This window comes from Neolamprologus brichardi, chromosome 15 (assembly GCF_056152115.1).
Source record: "Neolamprologus brichardi isolate AB-2024 chromosome 15, ASM5615211v1, whole genome shotgun sequence".
In the NCBI taxonomy this organism is placed as follows: Eukaryota; Metazoa; Chordata; class Actinopteri; order Cichliformes; family Cichlidae; genus Neolamprologus; species Neolamprologus brichardi.
Window position 1 is genome coordinate 28,544,193 of NC_142118.1, and position 26,156 is coordinate 28,570,348.

Consider the following 26,156-nt stretch of genomic DNA (forward strand, 5'->3'; position numbering starts at 1 on the left):
AGGCACTTTCTAGAAACACACTGGAAAGGTAAATGAAGACAACTGCCAAGAACAAAGAACGGCCGCACACTGAAAAGATCTGGAATAAGATATAACATTAGTTCTTCCTACATTTGAAGTGACACATTTTATATCCAGTATGGTTCAGACATACTGGATATAGGATTTCTAAGACTGATACTGATATTTGGTGATTAAAAATGTCACTACTCCCATAAATCAGCTAGGGGCGGACGATATATCAAACATGTTTTTTTTTCTCCACATGCTATTGTTAAAATGGCTAACCACTGAGTATAGGCTGCCATGGAAATATTAAGCTGTCTGCATGTGATTCACTGTGAGTGGTTTTGGTATTTTGCGAATGCATAATTAATCCACCCTCTGAACAGTGCCCGGCACACTGCGCTGATCACGCGCTGATCTGCTACCAGATAAGGAAAAATATGGCTCCATCGTTTGGATTTCACAAGGAGGATGTTGAACAAAATCTGGTAATTTGCAAAACATGCCATAAAACTATTGCCGCTAAAGGTAGCAGTACCACGAAATTAGTCCATCAGCTTAAAAGTCATCCACTGCAAAATAAAGACTTTCTCAAACTCCACATGTCAACATCTTCCCACACACACCAAAAAAAACCAAAACAAAACAAAAAAAACTTTAAATAAACCAGCTGTGATACAAGCTACAACGCCTACTGGCGAGAGAAACAGAAAAACAGCACATTAAGTCCATGTTATTGTTTATCGAACGTGAAGCACATTTATGGGTTTCTTTGCAGCTGGTTCAGTAAACTGGTCAGAGCGTGACAACACTTGCAGTTTTAGCAGTTTGCTTGGTTCCATGAAGTTGAGTGAGTTTGTGGCTTCGTTGTTTGTGTTTAGGCACATTTGGCAAAATGATGTAACTGCTCTTTAATTGTTTCTCGTTTTTGCTGTTTGGTGGTTGTAGAAATGGTTTATATGTGCTTTTAGCTGAGGTTTCTGTGGATACCACACATGCCGATATTTACATAAACTCACAGAGGCTTAAACTGCAGCTCATTTGCCCCCAGTACCGAAGATGTTAGGGCTCAAGACATTTTGTGATATATATTGTATCGCAATATAGCAAAAAAATATTGCGACATTAGATATTCCTCATATCACCCAGCCCTAATTTTGACTACTTTTTTTTTTTCATCTCATTGATGTTGACGATGCAACCTCCGAAATTACAAATGCCTAAACATTAGCAAATAGCCAATATCAGACTATAATATTGGCCAGTCGATAAATTAGTTGGGTATAATAAAACAGATGTGGTATTAAGAATACACATAAGTGACTCTATTTTTAAATGTTTTTCTTTATAGTCTCTTCAGCAACTGTGTTAGTGTTTGCAATTAACGGAAGTAAAGATGAACACTGGAGGCTTTTAAACTCTCCACATCCAGTTTTCATTACAAGACTTTTAGAGGAGATGCTATAAGTGCACAATACAGACTTTTGAATGGTACTTGTGCCACATGCAACATCAATTAAAAGCTGAACATCAAAGACTGCTGGCTCAACAATGCATTTGCACAAACACATTAATGTTTTAAAAAAAACAACAACACAAGTAATCAATGTCAGAGATTCATTCCCACTTAGACACATTATGTTAACACAATCTTCCTCATTACGAAAAATACCACAAACAAGGCAAGAGCCATTGTTGTTTTTTTAAAGACAAGAAATAATGTAGAAAAAATGCTGTACAATGGCAAGCTTGGGCTGCAGCAGTGATACAGTGTTGGATAGTAAATACAAGAATTTGGTGCAGGACTGAAGAAGGACATTTCCCACATGCTTGATGAATTACAGAGTTTAACAGCAAACAAACAGATAATGCATAATAAGGGATACTTTAAAATCATACATACAAAAAAAATGTCTGTAGTCCTACGCAAGCTCAGTACTTTACAATTACTCCTCTAAAACCAAATGAGGTGCCCAGTGGGTGGCCATTCACGTACTTAATTCAAGTGGTTGGAAGAAAGTACACGCTACTCTAATTTCACTACTAATTATGGTTGTGGAATTGCCAAAGTGGGAGTGAAAAGCATCATGTAGCCAAGGGGCAAATTCTAATAAACTTGGCAGGATTATTCCAAGGAGGAGATGAAATGATGCTCTTCGCAGTGTAGATGTTCTGCTTTTGTGGCAAAAAGAGATCAGTCAACTGCTATTGTGAAAACACTGGTTAAAACACAAACAGGTGGGATCCAAAATGGTAGCGTTGACAGGAAACGAGTAGCTATAGAAATAGTGAACACAGCAAATCCATCATCTTTAACCTGTGTGTGGTGACTTTTGAAGGTAATGTGCATCTGTTATTATAACTGCAGCAACTGATGCTGCATGCTACATGGCAACTAAAATTGTCATTTGGAGCTGAGATGAGGCTGTAACAGCATCAACCATTTTGCCTAGTCCAATGGCTACAGTGTGTTTGGTGTTAAGTCAGTGAGGAAAGCAGACATCCTTATTGGGTTAGCTGGATTGTCCTCTCTAGGAAGTGAATAAGGGTGAGCTCATATGAACAAACAGCTGTAGCTAAAGTGGACCCAACAGTACAGCACTGACCAGTAGGGCTGGGCGATATATCGAGTTTTTTAAAAATATCGATATATTTTTATACGAGATATAAGATGTGACAATATCTTTTATATCGATATAGTCTATGTTACGTTATAATTATAGTTGTGGAGCCACAAGTTTGCCTCTCTTTTGTCCACTTTTGTCTTAACGCAACGTTGCTCGGCCTCGCCTCTCCTTCACTGAACACAACTCCCCCTCCCTCCCCCATTGCTTCACCTGCAGGCAGCGACAAGATGGACACGGCAAATCTCCGTTAACGAGGTACTGCGCATCGCCCCGTGCGTGGGGCTGGACGGCGTCAACGTGTTAACGAGCTAACCACGCTAACGAGCTAACCACGCTAACGCCATGTACGGCCTAAAATCCTTTCATTCTCTCAAAAATCGACAGCGCGCCTTATGTATGAATTCTGGTTGTGCTTGATGACCGCGAACCGATTTTATGTGGAACACGGCGCTCAGCAATCTGTCAAAAAATGTTTTAGTACGACTTTGGTAAGCTACGGAGCTGCACCTGCTTGATGGATTGTCGGAGCATTACGGCTACCGAGGAGCCTCGCGGAGTGATACGTACTGTGCTTCAACGTAATATTACCGTATTGTGTGTGTATAAGGACCATAAATGGCACCTGTTAAGAGACACGGTTATGAAGAGGATTTCAAACTCCAGGCTGTCAGTCACACAGTAGAAGTTGGGAACAGAGCAGCTGTGAAATCTGACCTTGTTACTATGCTCAGCGTCTTTTAGTTTACATTTTGACTGCACAATTGTGAGCTCTTTGTTATGCACAAAAACAACATAGTTTTCTTTTATTTATGGAGCATTATTATTTAATAAATGCTCATAATTTATTTTTGAGTAGTTTTTTTCATGCTTTTCGTGTCATGCTTTGACTAAGAACTCTCTTTTTGTTCTTACCTTGTGGCTTTAAAAAAAATATCGAGATATATATCTTATATCGCCATCCAGCTAAAAAATATTGAGATATGAATTTTGGGTCATATTGCCCAGCCCAACTGACCAGTATAGTCTGGTACCAGATGAGACCAAAAGTGTTTGGTACTCCAATTCCAGATACTTCCCTTGGACTTTCAGGCTGATGAGCGCCGTCTACCTATTATTCTATATAAGTAATAATTCTGATTTTATTAATGCAATGGCAGTTACCTGTTGGTGGTAAGACTTAACAACTCCCTCACACTTTCCCTCTCTTTACACACTGAACTGATGTTTGCTGTACATCAATTAAAAGCTAAACATCAAGTTTTCATTGACATTGCAGATCAGAATATAGATCAGAACAGACAAGGCACAAAAGCCGGGCTCCCTACTTTTCTTCATCTGCAACTCATCAATTTTGCACATGAACCTTTGAGGGGGGAGTATCACTCCTTCATTCTGTATCACTATTCAGTCAGAACAAACTCTACTGACTCTAAATCCACTCAGACTTAACAGAGCCTGATAAAACAATGACACTCACTGCATTGTTCTCTGGGAGAATGCAAAAACTCCAGTCTGTAAAGATCCACGCACTCTCCGTTCTAGGTTCACATTGAAGGCTTCAACTGGCCACTTTAGTGTTTTTATCAAGTCAATATTTAGTGGGGGGAAAAAACAAAACAGAACAATGGACATATTTTTTTTTTATGTTGGCGCAAATAAGAGTAATTTCCTTATACTACAGCTGCACAATTATAACTTACTAACAAAGTATCTCTCAAACAATTTATGCTGTAGTCTGGAGTGCTGCTAAGAGATCGTCCAGCTGGCTGGGTGAGGCTCCCTCTTTGGCTGTGTCTGGGCTTTATTAACGGGACAAATAAGCAGGCCCTCCCCCGCTGCTGTACAGCCAGGACAGTCCTGGCTGTATGCCTGAGCAACAAGCCAGGGTTAGAGGAGAGAGGACTTGCTGGCCTGGTTAGTCCCGAACAAGCTGTGTAAGGCCTGCTTACAGAGCTGAAAAAGTGGCAATAGGATTTATGCTGTAAACTATTCATGACTCACTGCCCATCTTAGTTTGGACCTGAAACTGCAGAAAAACCTGAGTAAAATCAGTGTAATTTTAAACTGAACCCCAATTTTAGTGCGTCTCATTCCCCAAATGTAGTCAAATGTATTTATGATGGTGAAGCAGGTGAACACCATCCAATCCATTATTCCTGGATCCCAGTTTCGTGACTGAAAGCAGATTCGGCTTTGTATTTCTCTTTAATGACCACTTTGTAAGCAGCATGTCCCCATCACTCTGCTGGAAGACGGATGCAGATGCCTCAATTTGAGCCGAGCCGAGCAGACAGACGGCACAGCAGAGCTGGTCATCTGAGCAGACAGGCTGAGTCTTACCAGATGGTGACTTGGAAGGTGCTTCATGCAAGACCTTCGTGAAGCAGACAAAACAAGGCTACACTGATCTTTACAAATATGAACAAGGAAATTGTTGGCCCACATGTGATCAGATTGCTCAGACCGGCCTTCCTGTCATTCATTTCTGATATGATTCCTGTGTGCCTGGCCTGGCTGGTGAAAACAGAGCGCAGATGGAGGCAGCAGACTCCACAGATTTGGACTGGGTAACAGATGGATCAAAAGCAGGATGGACAACTTGAGCAATGCCACAAAAAACAGGAGAATGATGGGCTTCTCTTCTGGCAATGAAGTCAAAATGTGCAACCTTTAAACAGCCATAATGTGTGGCATACAGGGATTGTGAATGAAATCCCAATCAAAGTAGACAAAGACTGAATGCCCAATTTATGTCAAGCTCTAAACAAGTGTGCATAACACAGTACTGAACGCCTACCCCACAATCCTGAAGGTGAAGTGAAGTCTAATTAGGTGATTACTACTTTTCTCCTCTATGCCTGTATGTGTTCAAATCTGTTTTTATATGTATAAAAACTAACTAGTTCACTTGGCTGCAGAGCTGCCCAGCTGTAGTTCAATCCGGTCTTTAAGTCTGACATCATTAACTGTGACTGGGCCCAAACTCCGCTGCAGGTCCCTAAGTCACACGATCACTGCGGCATCACTGAGAGTTAAAAACTGTCTAAATCCTTTCACCTGTAATAAAATGATTAGCGTTGCTGCTCTACCAGGTGTAACAATTAAGTTTACCACCCAGGCGTCCATGAAAAACGAATTTATGAAATTTAACGGAGATAGACGTTAGCAGGAAGTTAGCTCGCTAGATTCCATCTAAATATAATATACCATGTTCTGACAGACATTTCCAAAACAAATTAAGATGTACAGCTCTACTGCCATTTCCAACATAAATGAAGACAGGAAAGTAAACAGCAGTGACATTTGTAGGGTTACTGAAGTTTGGCTAGCTGTTATGTAATGATGTGCTATGTGATCGCTAGCGACACAGCTATGTTAACATAATATTAACAGTGAAGCTGGAGGATGAACGCTAACCTTTTTCCATTCAAAAAAAGTTAACGCAAGGGTTCCCGAAGGTTCGGGACAAATGCAATCGTATGGCAGGATACTGTAAACAGACCAAACTTCAGTCGGGAGAATAACTGAGATAATCTATCCACAATACGAGGTTAGTCATTAATATACTGCTGCATGGCCTGGGCTGCAGTTACATCGTAAGGTTTTAAAAACTGAGCTTTAAAATGATTAGCGGTAATAAAAACCGAGAGAGGCCAACAGTGATCACTGACTGTTTTTAGGGGCTTGTTGAGATTAAATAGAACAAGATACAAAGCATTAAAACATGTAAAAAACACAAAAGCCTTATTAAACGCGGAGTAGTTTGGGCCCGGAAGCAGGATTTATCACGTCATCACTTAAAGACCGGATACAGTAAACTTGTGGGAGACACCATCAGTGTGACATGATGTTTAAATTGGTCAGCTTGCTGAAGGTTGACAGCAGCCGTCCCACTTTCTGTCCCGGTGAGGGCATTGTGTGTGTGTGTGTGTGTGTGTGTGTGTGTGTGTGTGTGTGTGTGTGTGTGTGTGTGTGCGCGTGTTTATTCTGTACTACCTGTGAGGTCAGTACACAAACCTACACATGCCGTGGCTTGGCTGAGGCATGGGACTGGGACTGTGACAGATACATGAAAATGTGTTTGGTGCATTGAGAGTGATCTTTGACAACCAAAGTGATCATTCACATTAATCTATGGGAAGTGTATGTATGCGGCGAGTGAGACATGACCTGCATGAGAAGCACAGCGCGGTCTAATAAAAGGACGCAGGCTGATATCAAAACAGACATGACAGCTTGAAACTGTGGCTATGGGTCAGCACACTAGCCATTGCTCCCGTGCTTGAGGCTACCTTGACTCACTGCAGTCTACAGCTGATAGATGTTGATGCTAAAAAAGAAAAATATCATCTCAGATCAGGTTTTCAGATGAACTTTCCAAATGTTGCCACAATCTCTATCTGTGCTATCTGAAAATCTTTAACTTCCTGCAATTATGTTTCACAGAAATATTCCACAGGCTCTTACACTAATAGCAGTGCACTTATGTTTTGCTGTCACAAAATCGAACAAATCTGACAAAAAAAATCTGTGGCTTTGCAGCACTCAGTCTGGTATATGCAAAGTATAAGCAAAACAAGTAATAAAGGTCAGTCCTAAGAAAGAGCGTGTGTGCTCAGTCAACTTTCCTGGGATAAAAGAAAAAGACAGGGGGTGAAAAAATCAGTTCACGTCAAAGAGTTCACAGCCTGCATGTCTCTAGTCACCTGAGTAGAGTCAGAGGAAGGGCAGCGAAGATATGAATCAGTAACAATCAATGTAGGGAGGTCCATCGCAGAGAACAATGTGCAGAGAAATGCTTTTCTTGTGGCTCTTATGGGGCTTATTGTCAGAGCAATTGATAAAAATCAATTCCATTTATGACACTTGACATACATCTGGTAAGGATCCACTGTTATTAAGAAATTAAAGCAAATAATACCAACAAAATAAACAACAAGCATGTCATCAATTATCAGAAACTGCCATGAGCAGGTGAAATTTCTGATACAAAAATTTACAAACATTTTAGAAAAGCCCTTGAAACTTGTAGAACTTATATGGATACAGCCGGAGGGCCAAGAGAGGCAAAGTACAAGGTCTGAGAGAGAGGCCAAAGAAAAACTAGAGTGTGGACAGAAACAGACAAGAGACAGACAGAGAGAAAAACAGTGCAAAGAGAGTAAAAGTGAGAGTCAGAAGAAGAAAAAAAGAGTGATCAGAAAGGGGGGTGCAAAGAGAAAAGAGCAGTCCATCCAGTGGGAGAGTAATTAGCAGGCTGAGAGTTTACAGGAAGAACCCTGTGAACTAGGACACTTTATTCCCACATATCCTCAGCTGAACTCCTCAAAACAGAGAGAAAGGGGGGAGGGGAAAAAGCAGATCTCTTTGGCAAGAGCACTATGCATAAATATGGGGAGCATGAGCGTAGGCCATGTAGGAGGAAGCACAGCCCTAGGGGAGGCAGGCCAGGATCAGGGCAGGAGGTGCACACACCAGCAGAGCCCTGACTCCTGGAGCAAAACAAGAGGAGGAAGAGGAGGAGGTGAAAATGTAGGAGCAGTATAGTGCAATTAGGCTGCACCAGCATGCAATGCTTAATAAAGAAAAAAAGTTATGCAACAGAGGAGAAGTGAAATCCAATTAAAACCTGGCTTCACTGCACACAATCAATCATAGAGGAGAGGATTTATATTTATTTTTCTACTCATGTTCCCTGTCAAAGCAGCTACCCCACACCCCACTTCCACAATGAGTGGAACTACAAAACTACAAGAAAAACTTTTATTCGTCTGTTCTGTAGTCTTAACTAGACATGCGATGTTGATTACTGATACATATTTTATATTTGATTCTTGCTTTTTGTTTTGTTTTGGGTTTCTTTACGTAAAGCATGAAGTCCAAGTAAAGCCCACTGACCCCTCTCAATTAGCTCCTGCCAATTTAGATCTCCACCACTTTATGCTCAAGCAAGCAAGTGTGTGAGGCAACGAGATGAAAAAAGGAGGTGGCTGTTGAAGGAGAGTGAGATTTAAAGTTGTGTGTGTGAAGCTTTGAGTTCAGGAGGACAATGGGAAGGGAATGGGAGAGTTGACAGGGTGAGAGAAAAGGCCAAACTTGCTCTGGCTGTAAACACTGCCTCCGTGTGTGAGGTGAAGCGGCTCTCCCTCAGTGCCACTCCAGGACAATCTGAGAGCAGAGAGGGAGGAGGTGGGAAGGACAGCGGGCAGAAATGAGAGGAAACACTGATGTGATTCAGGCAGAGAGAGTGAAAACCCTCGAAATTAGGAGAGCACATCGAGGAAAACAAAAGAATGTAAGGGGCAGCAGAAGAGGGAGGAGGAGGAGAGCAAGAGGACGACAGAGAGGCAGGAACCAGGACAAGTGGAGGGGAAATCCTCAGAGCGCCTGCAGCTATCAGGACACACATGGAAGGATATTCTCATTCTCTCACACACACACACACACACACACACACACACACACACACACACACACAAGCACAACTCTTTGAAGGTGAACACAAAGACACTTGGGTTGTAGCCACTATATGCAACTATTTAACACAACTCTAAACGAAGAGTGAATCATTTGGGGATATCTACTATGTAAGCACCTACGTGTTGCATTTTACAGGCTGAAAGAAATAGTCAGGTGCAGTTTTTGGCTTTTTGACCTGAAACCATCTTTACATGAATTACATGTGAAATACTCAGCCTGCATAGAGTGTGCAGGAGGAAGCATACGCTACACCCACTATGTTGCTGTTAAATAGTGGGTGTAGTGGGATGGACACAAATGGCCATTACGGGGACTTTGTACTAGAAAGCTGACAAGTTAAAGACCATTTAATGTGTGCTTTGACATTTGCATTCTCACATACAACTCCACCAGGTGACGTTTAGAAAAGTTCAGGCCTGTATTAACTGTGAGGAAATGGCTTTACGGTGACAAGAAGGCTTCTGAACGCTGCCCAGCAGTCTCTCTTCCTACTGACAGCCCAAAAGAATGTGATTCCTCCTAAACCAGTGTGTCACTTTTTGCTTTCCACAAAGGTTGAACTAATTAGAATCGAGAACATTTAGAGATCTCATTCAGTGTATTTTGGGACTTTAGACTACATCACCACTTACATCCTAAACACGTAAACGTAAAACGGCAAGGTGTTGTTATAGAAACAAGTCTTGTTATTCAGCAGAAGTCATGTCAGGCACTTTGGCTACGTTCACACTGCAGGCAAAAGGACATTAAATCCAACTTTTTTGACCCTATGCGACCCATATCCAATCATGGTATGACAGTTTGAACAGCACAAATCTGAGATTTTCAAATCCGACCTAAGTCACTTTGGTATGTGGTGCTAAATCCAATACATATCTGATGTTTTAGAAAGCGACTGCTGTTAGAATGGTCATGTCGCATTGAATCCGTCTTTTACGTCACTGACACAAGACAGACTGCAATTATCTGCGCCGGAGAAGACAAACGAGAAAGCATGGCGGCCATTGTTAAAGCACGGGCTCTCTTTTTTCTCGGTGTCCTTCTTTCTCTAATTAATTTGTCAAAATTCTGTCGGTTACAACTGTGCAGAAATTGCTGCTGCAACAACACCTACTAGCTCTGTAGCTGCCATTCTTACTTCTGTAAACAGAGCGCGTTGTGTGTGATGTCTTCTTTTGCTCATGCGGGCCGCTTTGAGGGCCGTGAACCGTTCACACTAGAGCGCGTTTGCTGTCACATTTTATTTGTAGTGTGAACAACCAGAAAAAAAAAAATCGGATTTGATCAAAAAAATCGGAATTGAGCATTAAAACCTGCAGTGTGAACATAGCCTTATTTGGACAATCGTTTTGAAGCATCCATTACCAAAACTCATGCCAGGGCTCGCAAAATCGCTAGCCCGATGTCCCGGGGCTAACGATTTTTCCAGTCGGGCTACCAAAATCTATCTCTGCCCTGCCCGTCGGGCTATCATAGGAAGGAAAGATATATGTCAATGCTTTTTCATTCTTTTGGAAATGTAGCTGGGTAATTATGTCATTGGCATCGGTGAGCCACTGTCAATATGTGACATATTGAAATCGCGTTTGAATTTGCGCTTGTTATTTGCTTTCACTTTGCAATCGCGCGAACTGTGTATAGAGTGACAGTACTGATTGGTGAGTGACAATAATTTGCGCACCAATTCCTCTGACATCATCTTATCAATCGTTAGCTTACTCTGCAAACATGACAAGTAAAATCTCCCGCAGCAAGCTTAAACATGTGAGAGGTTGATCGCACAGAGAATTGCTGAGCGTTATGTGAGTGCCTGTGTAAAAGCAGCAGGATATATATTTTAGTTCTGCTGAGCCAAATAAGACACGTCAGGGTGAAGAAGTGACAGCCAAAGAAAAGCTTACCACAAAACGGAAAAGTTATGACAAATCAGACTATAAGGCAAAAAGAAAGTGCAGCTTTATGGTTTCATGGACAAAAGAATTTCTGTGGCTGCAATATGACGAGCTAAATAACCAGGGGTGCACATAAGTGGTCCGCAGGTGCGCATTCGCTGTCAAAATAAAAAACGCGCACAAGATAAGAAGTTGCAACGCGTGTTTGCGTACATAAGATTTGGAGGAGGAGGACAGACATTTGTTTATAACTCTTAAAGATGTCAAGAAGCAAGCTCCTTTAAGCAATTACTTTGGTGTTCCTCCACCTCCAAAGAAACGTCAGAAGGAGTCCAAACCACAAAAGAAGCACGTATTCTCGGAAAAGTGGTTGCAGGTGAGCTGGCTCACCTCCTGCAGCTGGCTTCAAACAAATGATGAACGCACAGAGATGTAGTGCAGAATGTGCCGTGAAAATCCCACTCTAGCGGACAAAAACAGTGCCTTTTATATGGACGCAAACGCGCGTTGCAACTTCTTATCTGGTGCGCGTCTTTTATTTTGACAGCGAATGCGCACATGCGGACCACTTATGTGCACCCGTGTAAATAACATAATGTTCTGCTGGGTGTGTTGTTGGTTTTTCCTCGATTTCTGAGTCGACAAGCGCCTTTGTTACTGGGACCAGTAATTTTAAGAAAGGCCCCCATTAGAAATGCATTATTGCTCAGTCTGCAATATCTTTCCCAGAACAAACACCAATTGCAAATAACATACTAAAAATAAATCTGAAAAATCTGTTTAGAACAGCGTACTATGTTGCAAAGAGTGAACTACCACTGGCACAATTTAGCAGTCTTTGCAAACTTCAAAAAGTAAATGGCCTCTATCTTGGTTCCACTTCCCTCTTACCCGTGACTTCAGTGGAAATTTCAAATTCAGGATCTGACACAGACTGATTCATGTCCTACACAGTTCTTAGTTCATAGAAAGTTCTGTTCAATTAGAACCAAGTATTTGAGTTGATGATTGTAATTGTTATACAATGGTGTAATTTGTGTTTCAACAATTTTTTGATTAATGTTTTGTTTCCGTTACAATATTATACTTTAATGTATAATATTGTAACGGAAACAAAACAGGAAACAAAACATCAATCAAAAAATTGCTCTTTTTTATTCGGGCTACTTAAATGTATTTTTGGCTACCAAAAGCTGAAGAGTCCTTGCCCGAAGGGCTACCAGGGATTTTGAAATTTTGCGAGCCCTGCATGCACAGAACTGCAGGTCAAATCTCATTTAAAAATAAAAACCAACAGTTTCAGAAACGTCTGCTGACTCATGCAGGCTTTCCCCCCCCCTGTTTTAAATTATATGCCTTTCACCATCTTTGCTGTTGTGGAGTTCGACCAAAGACTTCAGTGCAGGTTTCTTAAAATGCCGTGTCTCTCTTCTAACATTCTTGCTGTTAATCTTATGTGGGCTGTGGTCAGCTTATGCAGCTGAACACTGCAGCTGCACAACCCCTGTGTGTGTCCAGAGAGGCTCACTTATCAAAGGGCAGCAATCTCAAACCAGACAACTGAAATGATTTCCAAGCACTGCCTGCCCTTAAACCTCACTCATTTATATCCAGTGTAATGAATAGGGTGAAAAATGTATTGATTACCGAAGAAAAAGAAAAAGAAAAAAAATCAGACAGTGGATGAATTGAGGGCTGCACCAAGTCGTAGTATATGATCAATTTTGACTATTTTGAATGGTTTTAAACATGCAAAGCTACTTTAGTAGACTAATAATAAAAATGTTGCAGCTGGATATGACCAGTTTAACAAAACAATAAAATATGAAAAGAAATCAAAATGAGACTCCATTTCAGGGAAATGGGAGAAATCCTATAAACAGTCGGATTACAGCAAGAACTGCAGAGAGATGCTACAGATTTCATAATGAGTCTGGGGAGAACTGGCTAGAGCCCAGTGGTTGCCACGGTGCTAGAGGATGCTGTTTGCATGTGTCCAGAGCAGCTCAGTTATCAGAGGGCAGCAATCTCTTGCCAGACAACTAGAGTGATTTCCAAGCGCTGCTTGCCCTCCTTTTCTCAGCTCTGACGAAATTTGATATTCACAGCATGTCTTGCTCTTGCCACACATCACGAGAAGCAGGGACGGCAGCTCAGCTGCTGCATTGGGCGAGCAAGGCTCATAAATGCCTATTCTCTCTCTTTCCTCCTCTCTCTTCCTCTCAGCGCCATCCCCCTCTCCTCCCACTCGCTCGACATAACACAGGGACAGCCATAACGACACACGCAAACACACCAAATTGCAGCTGAGCTATTGCTATGATGGCAACAGATTACAGTCAGAGAACAGAGAGCAGGTCTAGACACAGTTCCTCGAGGAACAAAAGGTTTTAAGTTCTCAGATGGGAGGCTGTGTGTGTCTGCCAAAAATGCAGAACCACCTCACAAACTGGAGACACTCAGCATGCACTTAGAAAGAGTTGATGACCAGTTAAACAACAGCAACCAGAATGTTGTCTAGTCACACAAAGACAGGGCTCAGTCACATTGCAAACACACATGCCCTTACATATGTACATACAAGCTAGGCTATTTTTAGAGCTTGGCTTGCAAAACGTCCCTCCCCCCTCCCCTTTTTAATAAGCCTGCCCTCAAAATGACTGTACAGTGCTATGGAATTAAAAATTGATCAAAAAGAACCCTTTCAGTTGGAGCTGTGCAGTTGTGTATGAAAAAGACAGCAAGACTGGTTTTTGTTTTGTTTGCTGTTGTGGATTTTTTTTTTTTGGGCTAGATGATTTTGATTCGTGTTGTTGGTTTTTTTGGAGGGGGGTATCAGGAACACCAGTCTTTGTACAGGTGGCAGAATCCACTCATATAAAGCAAATATGCTCTGCAGCTAAATACATGCAGATATTTGAAGCTTAGAAAACAACATTCAATTCCATTTTACTTTCAGTGTTAATATGGCCCAGTTTATGCCATAAAAGAACTGGCTACAATCAGCCAAATACCTACATCTTTAGGAACCAGTTGTGTCCCCAGTTCCAGCACTACCCTGATGCAGCAAACTGACTGTTTCACAGAACCATCTAAGAAGTCATCCTTGGAAATTCAGTCAGTGATTCAATGAACCACATGTCTATTACTGTTTACATCCTTAATCAGCAGAATACTTTGCTTTAATATCGATGAAGTAAAACCCTGGAGTTCTGATACAACTGATACTACGACAGCACTGCCATTAACCTCATGTCATTCACATTGGTTCTGAGTTTCAGGCCACCTGCTATATTAACCCAACGACAGCATGAAGAGGAAGCAATCCAGTAACAATGCATTTGTTAACCTCATTCATCTGCAGGTCAGTGAGTGGCCACCAGTGGATGGATATCAACTGAATAGATTAAGCTGCATTAAGTCATAGCATTTGCACATTTCACCTTTTTTTTTTTTTAACTTCTTAAGAACCGTTTTTATATATGTAAACACAAGAATTAATTCACATTAGCTAACTGAATGGCTCAAGACTTTGCCTTAAAATTTCCTGGTGTTTAAGATCAGGGTAAACTTAGTCTTGTCTGTCGGCACATAAGAGTGGCTGTAAAAAACAAACAAACAAACAAAAAAGCCCAAATATACAAAGTCTAAATCTGTTGGAAACACTGAATTGAATCCAGTCTGAGTTGTATAAAAACTAGCATCAACCAAAACAACACAATTGGCTTACTGACATTGCAGAAGAATTTAGTTGTTTAAATCCTTCCATCCCATCTCACTGGACCTGATCTAGGACTCTTGGCAGAGAAGTATACTGCATTACATGATCCCAAAGCCAAACTATAATTCAATTACTACACAACAGACAAAAAAAAATCCTGTAAATTCTATCACTGAACAGAAGGTTAATAAGAAAGCTTACACGCTGAAGCAACAGGAGGCTACTCCACCCCGAGCTGATATACCCATCGCTACTGGTACAAACTTATCTGCTTTATTTGACTTTGTAAGTGCACGTGCGTACACCCAACCAACACACACATACGCACGCCTCATTAATATCAATGCTGAATGACATAGCATGGTAGGTTCAAAGCATTCCTCCCTCCCCCCACCAGCAGTGATTCAAGCTTTCTTCGGCCTGCCAAATTCTTTCACTCTTTTTCAACAAGGTCTTAATCTGCCTTGAAATGCTGCAGAGTTCTCTTGCAGTAGTGCCAGTGGCCCTGAGGGAACACAGAGTGGGAAGTCTCCCACTCTCACAGGCTGGGTGCACAAAGCAGGGCCCACCCTCTCTCTCCCTCCCCTCCTTTGAGGGGACAATGGTGCAGGAAAAGAGGAAGAGACCGACGCTGAACCGAGGGCCTAAAATGACCCAACAACACGTGCCAACATGGTCCCTTTTCAGACCACACTGAACCACATTAAAGAAACAACCTGCTTTGAAAAAGAAGACATGGTGCCATACTGAAGAACTTGCCCTTCTTTTGCACTTTACATTAAATGTTGTTTTTTCTTTCTCCATAGAGCCAAACTGAGAGGCGACGACTCCCTGTGAGCCTACCTCTCCTGCCTCTCTAGTAGGTATCCATCTCGTCACAGAGCTAAATCACATTACCTCGCTGGCAAAGCCATCTGGCAACTTGTGCAGCTACAGAAAAACAACAACAGCAGCACCACCAAGGCCTCGCACTGTCACAGCCTGCGTGCCCTGCTGACTTGGAAAACAGACAGGCCGAGTGTTCCGATAACAAATCAGATTTAAAGAAAAGCTTGCTAAAACACCTTTACAGAGAGCACAACAAACAGGGAAATGCACAGAAAGACATTTTTACCTGGTGCTGACTGCTTGCCTTTACAATTTTAGCAATTTGTGCTGCAGATGTGCTAATATTCTATAACTTACAAAAATCAAACATGAGACAATTGGAATAAAGTGATTACTTCTAAGCTTTCCTTATTGTTAAGAAGACATCTTTTTGGCTTGTATAAATCATACATGGGTCTCCCCCGACATAACAGCAAGCTTCCTGCAATTTAGAAGCACATTATCTTTCCATATCTCTCTTTTAGTTGAATTACAGAGCACCTCCTTAAAACGTTGTTCAAATAATGCATGCTGTAATGGTACAGCCCTTGTCAGGAATGTTAGAAGGCAGTCAACATGTGTGTATTCCATCTGTGTTAACTTTGGCAGTGCTGCTGGCTTCACTGGTTAGAGAATGAGAGGAGACAGCAAAACAAAGCTTTCCAAGTGCTTACTGTACTGCTGCATACATGTCTGTGGGAATGACACTGAGTTACAGTGGCAGCCGAGCAGGTGCTTTAAACTCACCATGAAGGAGCACACGCTGATTCTTTTTAGTGGATCGATGCAGCATTGTGAAAAGAATATTAGGGGGAGGGGTGGCAGGGTCAAACTTGAACAATAGGAACTACAGTACTGATCTAACCTGTGGGGCGAAAAAGAGATATCCAGCAGCTCTGGGTGTTAATGTAAAGTCACCTCTACTACCTCAGCACGAATCGAGGTGAAAGGGAACAGAATGTGTTGGGGACAAAGTATGCTGCAGTGTCAGGCTTGTGCCCTCGACAGTGATGAGTTCGGTTACCCACAGAGAAGCCGGAGGGAGCTATTACAGCCATCAATCAGGTTGTCGCAGCAGCAGCAGCAAGGACACTGAGGGAGCCTGTGTACACTCACAGCTCCTTCAAGACAAAAGCAGACCAAGCTGAGGAAACCCCTCATCCAGATCCTCACCAACTGAACCAATCGCTGCAAGTCACACCTGGACTTTCTCTTCTCCATATTCCCTGTCTTGTTGCTCTACTGTCCTGCCAATCAAGGCACAAAAACCACTGCCTGTCACCGTGTAGTCACGACTGACTGCAGGTGGTTACTACAACTACTCTGATAATCTTTGTCGAGTTCCAAGTACACTGCAAAGTTCAACCCCAGGGGCATTTCAGATCTTTACTAATCTGAAGTGAATGCTTGGAACTTTCTTTGGTTAATTAAGTTGCATGAATTGTATTTGTTTAGTGTTTTCTGGAATCACATAGAAATTAAAGGCTGACACAGCATCGTAGTCGTGTTACATTCATAACCATAAAACTGTTATTTTGGTTAATTTAATGTGTGAGCCATATGCTGGATTAGATGCGGTGCCTTCCACTTATTGAGCATTTTAAAAAAATTAAAAGGATCTGGAAAATTGCCAAATGTGAATTACACTCGAGCAGTAACACATCACAAAGTTGAATGACTTCATCACCTCTGGCTAGATGTTGCTCATCTATCCAGCCTCTCTGTCTGTATTCCACCACAAAGACCAGCTGTGGTACTCTGGCATTCAGACAGAGACAAACTCTCCTCCGTATCCATATGTGATGCTCACAGGCCTATGTGAACTGGAGTCAGAGGACTTTGCCTAGGGCTGTGCGATATGACCAAAATCTTATATCCCGATATAAGACATCTATCATCCCGATAACGATATAAATCACAAAAATGTAACATTTTCTGTAAAATCTGTAAATCTCAGGCAGCTCGATTTGCGTGAAGTGTTTCCAGCTGGGCATCGTGTACCTGGAGTCGAGTGTTTTAACCGATGCATGAAACTATACATTTTTAGACATAAGTTGTAACAGCCGCCTTTTTATTTGTGAGTATTTATAACACGGCGTGATGCAGGGAAAAGCCTGTTCTAATGTTTGAGTCTAAGGTTTATTTTTTAGCACCTGACGGCTCTTTTTTGCTTCTCATCCGTAAATACTCCGCATACTCTTTCATGTGATTCAGTTTATTTTGAAAAGTCTCAACAGGATCTTGAGCTTTATTGTGAAAGTTTTATGTGGAACATAAACAAGCGGACACGCAATGGTTTTACCGTCGTTGTTGCTAACAACAACGCATAAAAACTGCCGCCTGTCCGTCCATAGTGTGGTTATATTAAATATAAGAGAGAACTTTAAGAAATTAATATAACCACTACAGTGACCATCAAAACGATGAAAAAAATATTGCCGTAAACAGTTTATTTTGCGACACCACGAAACAAACGATAGTGTAAAATTAAACGACAGGTGTTTTTATATCGTCATCAGGTATATATCGTTATATCCAACATCCCTAACTTTGCCTGTTTACTTATTAAAGCTCTTCAGCATGGCTCCCCTGACTGCGTCTGGTTAAGTCCCTCTGAAACCAGACAGCACACCCCAGAGAGGATGTCAGTAGGCCCCTTCAATGGAGATGTGACAAAAATGGTAGTACTACCAGCAGACCATGGGTACAGAGCGACTGTTAGTGTGGTGACTTGCCTCTGGAGTGAACTGAAAATGTGCTACAACTAATGTGCATGTGCACACAAACAAACACACACATTCATTAGTATGCAAGAGACATTTTCCAACAACTGTTAACTCATCTACAACCATAGATGGACAGATATGGAACAATTATAAATGCAAATCTGTCCTCAGAGAAGTTAGTCCTGGTTACAGCCCTAGCAGTGAGTTAGAGAGAGAGAGAGAGTCCTGAGTATTGTGATTAACCATTCATCCACCAACAAAGTCAATGTTGTGGAAACATTTGACATCAGATACGCGATCAGAAGAGTCAATAAGTCAAACCAGAACATATAACTTCTAAACGCATTAGTCATACAAGATTTATAGATTAAAAATAACAACATACCTTTTTCTTAAAACATTAAGTCACTGCACATGCTCTCCAAACATACTGTAACTGCCAGTACTGCCGAAAAAAAAAAGCCAAACACCTCCTTTGTCCTCTGCATGTAGAACATCAAGTATTTAATTGATTGTTAAATGAACAGTAACTGTGTGTCCCCACATCGAAAATACTCTAAAATGTTTCTTCCTCTATTGAAGATTCAAAAAACCCTGACAAGAAGCCGGGCCTCATCTGAAGGGAAGGGGAAAAAAAACATCAAAGGAGGAGGATTAGTGCAGAGCAGGCTTCGGTCTTCTTTTGTGTTTCTACTCTATCACTATGGTAAACCTGTAGCCATTACATCTGGCGCACTTAAGCTTAAACAAAAGTGTAAAATCAGTGGGGGAAAAGAACGAAAGGCAACTCCAGAGAAAGCCTGTCAACAAATAAACATCTTAATCATACGATAAGTGAACCCTGATAACCGACAGAAAGACAGGAGAGTAAACAGTAAAGGGAACAATGACCTTCTGTTTAATGAGCCAGTCTCCTTTCTAGTCTGCCCATTATCCTATTAATGGATCAGGAGGAATTCCTTCAGATGGTATTAAGGGTTCCCCTGGAGAGTGCTAAACCTGGGAGGGAAAGGGCCAGAGTAGAGGAAGAGGCCCTCATTTTTACCACCCTCTGGGCTTCAATGCTTGGCCCTCTCATTCAGGTCAATTGGTCATGCACTTTCTCCCCCTCTCCGCTCTCATGCGTACCCAACAAACACTCCAGTGTACCCATCCAAGCGATGAACCAAAACACCGTGCCTCCTGCTGCCACGAGGACCAGGCCCCGTCAGCGTATCTAGATCTAGCTTGTCAGCTTCAAGCCTGGAGATGCATGCCCTTAAAAGGTTTCAGGCACCTCAACAGCACCAATAACTTTTATAACGAAAGGATTCCTTGTATTGTTTTCCTCTTGAGCTAAACCAAAGATGGGCATGCATGTACAGTAAGTGTGCTGCAGAGGCAGGACAGTCTCTGAATGCTAACAAAGAGTGGGGAGGGAAAAAAGGCAGGAAACTTGGCATCAAATTACACAGTGGGAGTGTGCGTGGCTTAGGTCAGGGAAGGACAGGAAATATGAGGCCTGGGGTTGTGGAAAGAGCCACGTGGTGTGGATGCGCTGTTGACCACTTACACCAGAGTAAACACGCTAATGATAAAGGCACATGAACAGTCTGAGGAGTCAACGCAATGAAACCATAAAAGGCTAAGTGAAATCTGAAGAAGAAGAAAAAAAACTTTCTAGTGGGTGTGGCTTGTTTCTAAGCTGCAGGAAAGGAAAGGAAGAAAGAAAGAAAGAGATCCCTCTCCACTTCAATGCTTTCCAGATGGTGATGTAATTTCAAATCTGAAAATGTGGCCACACAACTGATACATAAACTGGACAAGAGAGGGATCTAACTATGAGAATCTGCAGGGCATCGACCGCGATGCACAGACTGCAGACAAGATACTCTGTCATTACTGCAAGTGGAAACAACACAGAGCCCGACATTCAAACTGCAGATACAACACGCACAGCAGAGAAACGAGGCTCGTTCGTGTGCTGCTGAACCTGTAAGGACTCAATCAATGAAAGCTCTTAATGCTCCACTGGGATCCTCGCTTTTGTTTCACTGCTGCATACTCAAGAATGTTAACCAATCAGATAGGATCAGAGGCATAGGCATTTAGACAAGTGTGTTGGCAAACACACATGGGTCAAACCAACCGTATCGACAAACCATCATTGTTATGACAATTATGTAGCTGGCTCTTTTTCACTGCAGACATTTGTGCATGTCAGAGCAGGAAAAACACAAGTGGAATGTGGCTGGATATTATTCAGCTGAGTGACCTGCACCAGTGCACTTGTGTTTGCTACAGGTTTTTTGGCAAATAAGAAAAAAAAAAACTGTACCATTTAGTTGTTTTAGTGTACACCTCCCTTCAGATGCATATTTTTGCACACGTGTGTAGCCTCCTAAATCTTCCAACACCAAAAACATTAATATATTAATATATTAGTTACTGTCAACCACATTTTATTAAGAGGCCATCAAATTATGATGACTTCTTACAGCCCAAGGTAACAAAGACTTACCTGACAGGAAGCCTAGATTATGCGGTTCACTATCACAGTTCATATCAAACAGAAAGGGAAATAAAATTGTTTAAGACAAAAAAATGTTTAAAAATTACTTAAATGAACCATTAACGTTCAAACAATGGATCTGCTTATCACTATCATTACTACTACTACTACACTTTGAGACGAGAAAAAGGTATTAATTAATAACATACACAGAACAGCCACAACAACTGCTTTGACTTTGTGACTTGACTTTGACTTAGCTCTTCCCTCCATAACGTACACAAGACGTCTCGGTGTCAGGCACTGAAACACTGGAAGCAAATTCTCTGGGTTCTGTGGTTTGCTACACGTAGAACCTCCATGGCACCACCACCAGGCACTTCAGGTTTTAATATTGGACCTTATCATTCACACTAAAATCAGCGCAAGCCTCTGCTCTAGGGATTGCAACACTGTGTTTATTGAACTGTGGTACTTTCTGATCAACATACAGTACATTCACCTAACAAGCCATCACTGCAGTTTCTGGGTCTGTATACTCAATTTGCATGAGAAGCACTGCATGTGAACGTGCAGACCTGAACACAAACAGGGCCAAACCACAGCAGACACCTTCCTCACCATGACCCGCTGTTCTCCCCCCCCCCTTGTAAAGCCTTTAATCCTCACTGAGGGCACATCCTGCTGGACGCTGCTCCAGGTCATCCTGCGACCCAGGAGCACTGATTGGGCGAGGGGGCAAGTGTAACTCACCATTTCCCCCCACTGGGGACAAAACTTGCTAAGAATATCTATAGTCACTACACTGCAATGTGTCTTCACCCATCAAACAAGGTTGAAAAGAGGGCACAGTGATTGCTGGAGGATTTGGCACAGGTTGCTAATGCTGTGCCATTGTACAGGAAAACCATTCTTTTGTTTTGTGGGGATTAAAGTGGCCAGAATGCCTGGCTGTAATGGCTTTACCGAAGAGCAGGGCATGTGACACAGAAAAAACACACATCTACAATAAATATCTGCAACACATTTGTCCTGTATATTTTATCCAAAGCAGCACCTGCAAGCCCACGATAGTTACTCCACATACTGTAGGGGTCTTGTCCAGGCTTGTAGCGCTGAACATTACACTCACACAATGCATGTTCCGTTTTGTATACAATGGCAACCTCTGTTGTCAAGGCTATCAATGTAAAATGTAAAGTCACGACTGCCCTGCTTTATCAACACATGATACAGTAATTATTCTATACATTTTTCTTCCACCATATAATACTGACACCCATTTTACAGTTAGGCAACAAAATGGTGTTTATCCTTTCAACTTACCAACCCCCCTATATATATATATATATATATATATATATATATATACATATATATATATATACATATATATATATATACATATATATACATATACATATATATACATATATATATATATATATACATATACATATATATATATATATATATATATATATATCTGCATGCCAGCCACACTCCACAGGTTGCTATAAATACAATAAAAGCATCGCAGGGGAAAAGGTACCAGTTTCCCTGAATGCCACATGTGGCAGACAGAGACACAAGCGGAGCCCCACGGACGAAAAGGTGTCCGCCACCGCACCACGATGGAGCGAAAACAAAGCACAGCGGAGGGCTCCCACTACTGCAACAGGGCTGCATGCCGCGTTGGTAAAACGTGTCAACACCCTACAACATCTTCCTGTCACATACATAAAACACCCGTTAGGTTTCCTCTGAACAATACAGCGCGGATGTGTTTGTGCGCGCGTGTCCAAACAGCAGCAGCAGCGAAGGCAACAAACCTGTGACACGCCGCGTGCAGCAAGCTTTAGCTTACTGAGGAATCAACGAGAATAAAACACAGGACAAGGCTAACCTGCTGGTGTTGCTCCAAATATCCGCACCACCGGCACTTTCTTCACGTTGCTCTCCCTGAATTCAGAATAGCAGACGTCCAGGTCTTTAATGGGACTTGTCAGGTAGTAGTCTGCGGTGACGATTCGTACAGCAAACATGACTGCCGCGTCCGTCAAATAAGCCAAAAAACTTTAGCTGCTAGGAGTCCACAAGATGCAGGGACCACGGTGGCCAGTCGATACCAGCCGAAGACTGCTGCTGTCACGGCGGTAACACAACGGCAGAGCGGAGGTAAAGCCCAGTTGTGTCCCATGGAAGAAGGGAAAAAAAGAAGAAAGGGAAAAAACGCGAACAAAGATTCCCGTTGGCTACAACGCTTCCCTCGGTTCCGTCGCCGTTAATGTCCAGCTGCAGCCACGGAGAGCTAAACTCGACGGTGGCGGGTTGTTAACAGGCGCTCCGCAGCTGTCAGCTTCATGTTTTTAGTAGTGATTGCGGCTGTCCCGTGATTTTAGCTATCTCTGTGGTGTTGTAAGCCAGGAGGACATTCCTTCCAGTATGTAACGTTATCTCCCGAAATCACCCCTCAGAACTAGTCCCAGCCAGTCCGCTTTTCTCAGGTAGACCCTCAGTCTTCCTCTTGCTCCCTCTTCTTCCATATCAGGCTAGCCCGCGTTAGCTAACCTTTCACAAAGCTACTCAAAATCCAAAGAGTTGTATTTCCGTGTGCACACTTCAGAATAAAATGGTTTTTGACTAGTCCAGCGCAGTGATACAAAACACTGGAGTGAGAACAACCATTTTATTTTGAAAGGCTCAGCCATGGCATACGTTGTTTATGGGCTACGTAACCGGGAGGCATACATACTTGGTTTTGTGGACCATCTCTCCGGCTAAGCGCATTAGGCCACAAAGCTGCATCTGTTTGGAAATTCCCATCATTCAAATAAGATTATTCCGCCAGCAGGAGACAGAATGTGCTATCCCTCAGCTTCTTAGTGTGTAATGGTTGCAGAAACCTTCAGGTTAGAACGTTTTATGTGGTGAGTTGTCCTAAAAATACCCTTATAAGCATGTCACAAATCAAATGCACGAAGTCACCGGTTCTATCCTGTTACATCCTCATTAGCATTTTTTTAAAATAATATAAATATGAAAATAGACGCAATTTTTGCTAATACAGATCCAAGATTCAATATTTGTTTTTACAACATAAGTGACATAAATTTATTTTTTTGAGCTCGCATTGCAGGGCATGGCATTTAACACTCTTATCTGTTATAATAAAAGCGGAATATGATGTTTCAAAACTGATTAAATGAATGACAGGACGTTTCAGCTGTAATAATATGTAGAAGTGTGTGCACTGGGAGGCCTATATATGAAGACTCATGCGATGTTCCAATGTGGAAGCAGGGCCAGACACTAAACTCCCTTTAGTGTCTGAGGTGTTTGTTAAAATGCACTAAAAGTTATTGATATGCTCTTTATGTTTCATAACCCACCCTGCCCACTCATCAGGACCTGTGTTTTTCCAGATCAAGGAAACAGACAGTAAAAATCATGTCAGATCCCCCACAGCCAGGTCACATCTTCTCTGATCTGAAACCTTTCATCTAACACTGCCGAGTACTTAGCACCACAAACAAACATTGGCAAGAGCATTGTTATTATAGGTGTTATATCATTACACTGTGTAGGTATGTGTAAATTAGGGGAAAGGGTAATATCCTATTTATCTTATTGTGAGGAAGGAAAATTATCCTAATAAGAGGAGGATGATGATTACATGTCCTGTCTGTGAAGCATTTTTGAGACTTTACATGATACATTGACCTGTACAAGTCCAATTGTCTTGACTTGACTTTAAGTTATAAGGGGTAGGAGGAAGTATATTTCTGAGTCATATGAGAACAATGAGCATATGAAGTTATAGCTTATGAAATGTCTCTTCTTTTTTTTTGTTCCAAACAGAAAAGAAGAAGAAGAAGACGTCTTGCTTAAAGCTGATTCATTTCATGTCAAAATATTTTTTTATACAGTAGTATTTTAAAACTATGAATGTAGCTTATGGCTGTGAAATAAGAAACCAATGTTGGTGTTCACATGTTCTTTATAATGGTCTGGAAATAGCGCATTGATCAAATACCTTCAGTTCTTGGGAAATGTTTCAGAATTACAGCAGATCTCAGGATCAGCGGATGCTTCTCTGCTTTATTGCCTATTAAGCTTGTCCTTGTTCCTTATGGTATCAACAGCATCCTGTTGTTGCAACACCTCGAAACAAGTTGGGGTTTTTTTGTTTTGGTTTTTTTTTACTTTTAATGCGCTTTCTATGATTTGGTGTGACCAGCACTCACAGGTGCTTTTTATTGATGCCTATAACACATCTCCAAGCTCTTCATCATTCTGCTCAGATTCCTCAAACAGCCAGTACATGGCAGGCAGCAGTGCTGGATGTGCTGAGCTCACTGCTTTCTCCTCTCCAGTGACAGAGCCATAACCCTCTACAAACAGCTGGTTCGGTCCAGTTCATGCTGGGGACACGGCAGTCAACGACTCCCCGATGATAAAATGTTTCATTAGCATTTTCATCAGCACACGCTCCAGCAGACAAAGGGAGCCTCTGTCTGCTGGAGTGTGCACTGACCTTGAGTAAGTGTGGCCCTCTTAATGAACCAATCGGCAGTCGTATGCTTGCATTTGCCAGCAGCATGCCCGAGGTCTGAGAGCACTTATCAAACAAATCCAAAAATATTATGGATGCCATATTTAATGTAGTGTTTGGTGGGAGCTTTTAGCTAAAGTGCTTTACAGTGCTAAGTGCATACATTTTTAGTATGGATGAGCCCAGTGGGAGCAGAGCCTAAAACTTCCTGCTTCATAGGCAATCTGTTCTTAAGGATTTGTTCTCCTCAGTGAAGGAGAGGAGGGAAACGAGTGACATCCTTGAGCTGTTTCACATGTCTGCCATCAAGGACCTTGAGCTCTTACGTATTCTTCTGTCAAACCGACGTGTAACAGTTATAACTTTGAACGTGCTTTAATGGAAGTGGGTTTGTACATAGATCATAAATTTGGTTCTTTTGCCCTGTATCTCCAAAACTTGATTTTAAACAATTCTCACTATCACAGACTTTATTTCTTCCATTACGGTCAGTTCTTTTGCACCAATCTGTACCCTTTCAACATCAGGCTAAGGTAGAGCCATCTCAAGTAGAACACAGCAAGGCCTTTATTTGTCACCTGGTTTTAGATGTGTTAGTGTGAGACAAGTTGGTTCAGGTCCTTCTGATATCAGCCTTCTTTGCGTCTCCTGTTTGGCGATGTCACCTTCTTACATGCGCATGTCCCACCTGTTCTCATGTAAGTGAATAATCAGTGGAATTTACCATCTCAGATTTGTTAAAATCTAGCAACATTTGTGGATATGTTCAGATTTGGTATGTTTTCAAAATA

The 26,156-nt window shown here is 41.8% G+C and overlaps 1 protein-coding gene across 1 annotated transcript in view; it reads right to left on the reverse strand.

The window, feature by feature from the left end:
• Nucleotides 1–23,377, reverse strand: part of rev3l (REV3 like, DNA directed polymerase zeta catalytic subunit) — an 83,585-nt gene extending 60,208 nt beyond the window's left edge. Inside the window, exon 1 of the mRNA XM_006796232.3 lies at nucleotides 22,717–23,377. Within this exon, the coding sequence (XP_006796295.2) occupies nucleotides 22,717–22,855 (139 nt within the window). The 5' untranslated portion in view covers nucleotides 22,856–23,377. The remainder of the gene's footprint in view (nucleotides 1–22,716) is intronic.
• Nucleotides 23,378–26,156: the final 2,779 nt, after the last annotated feature.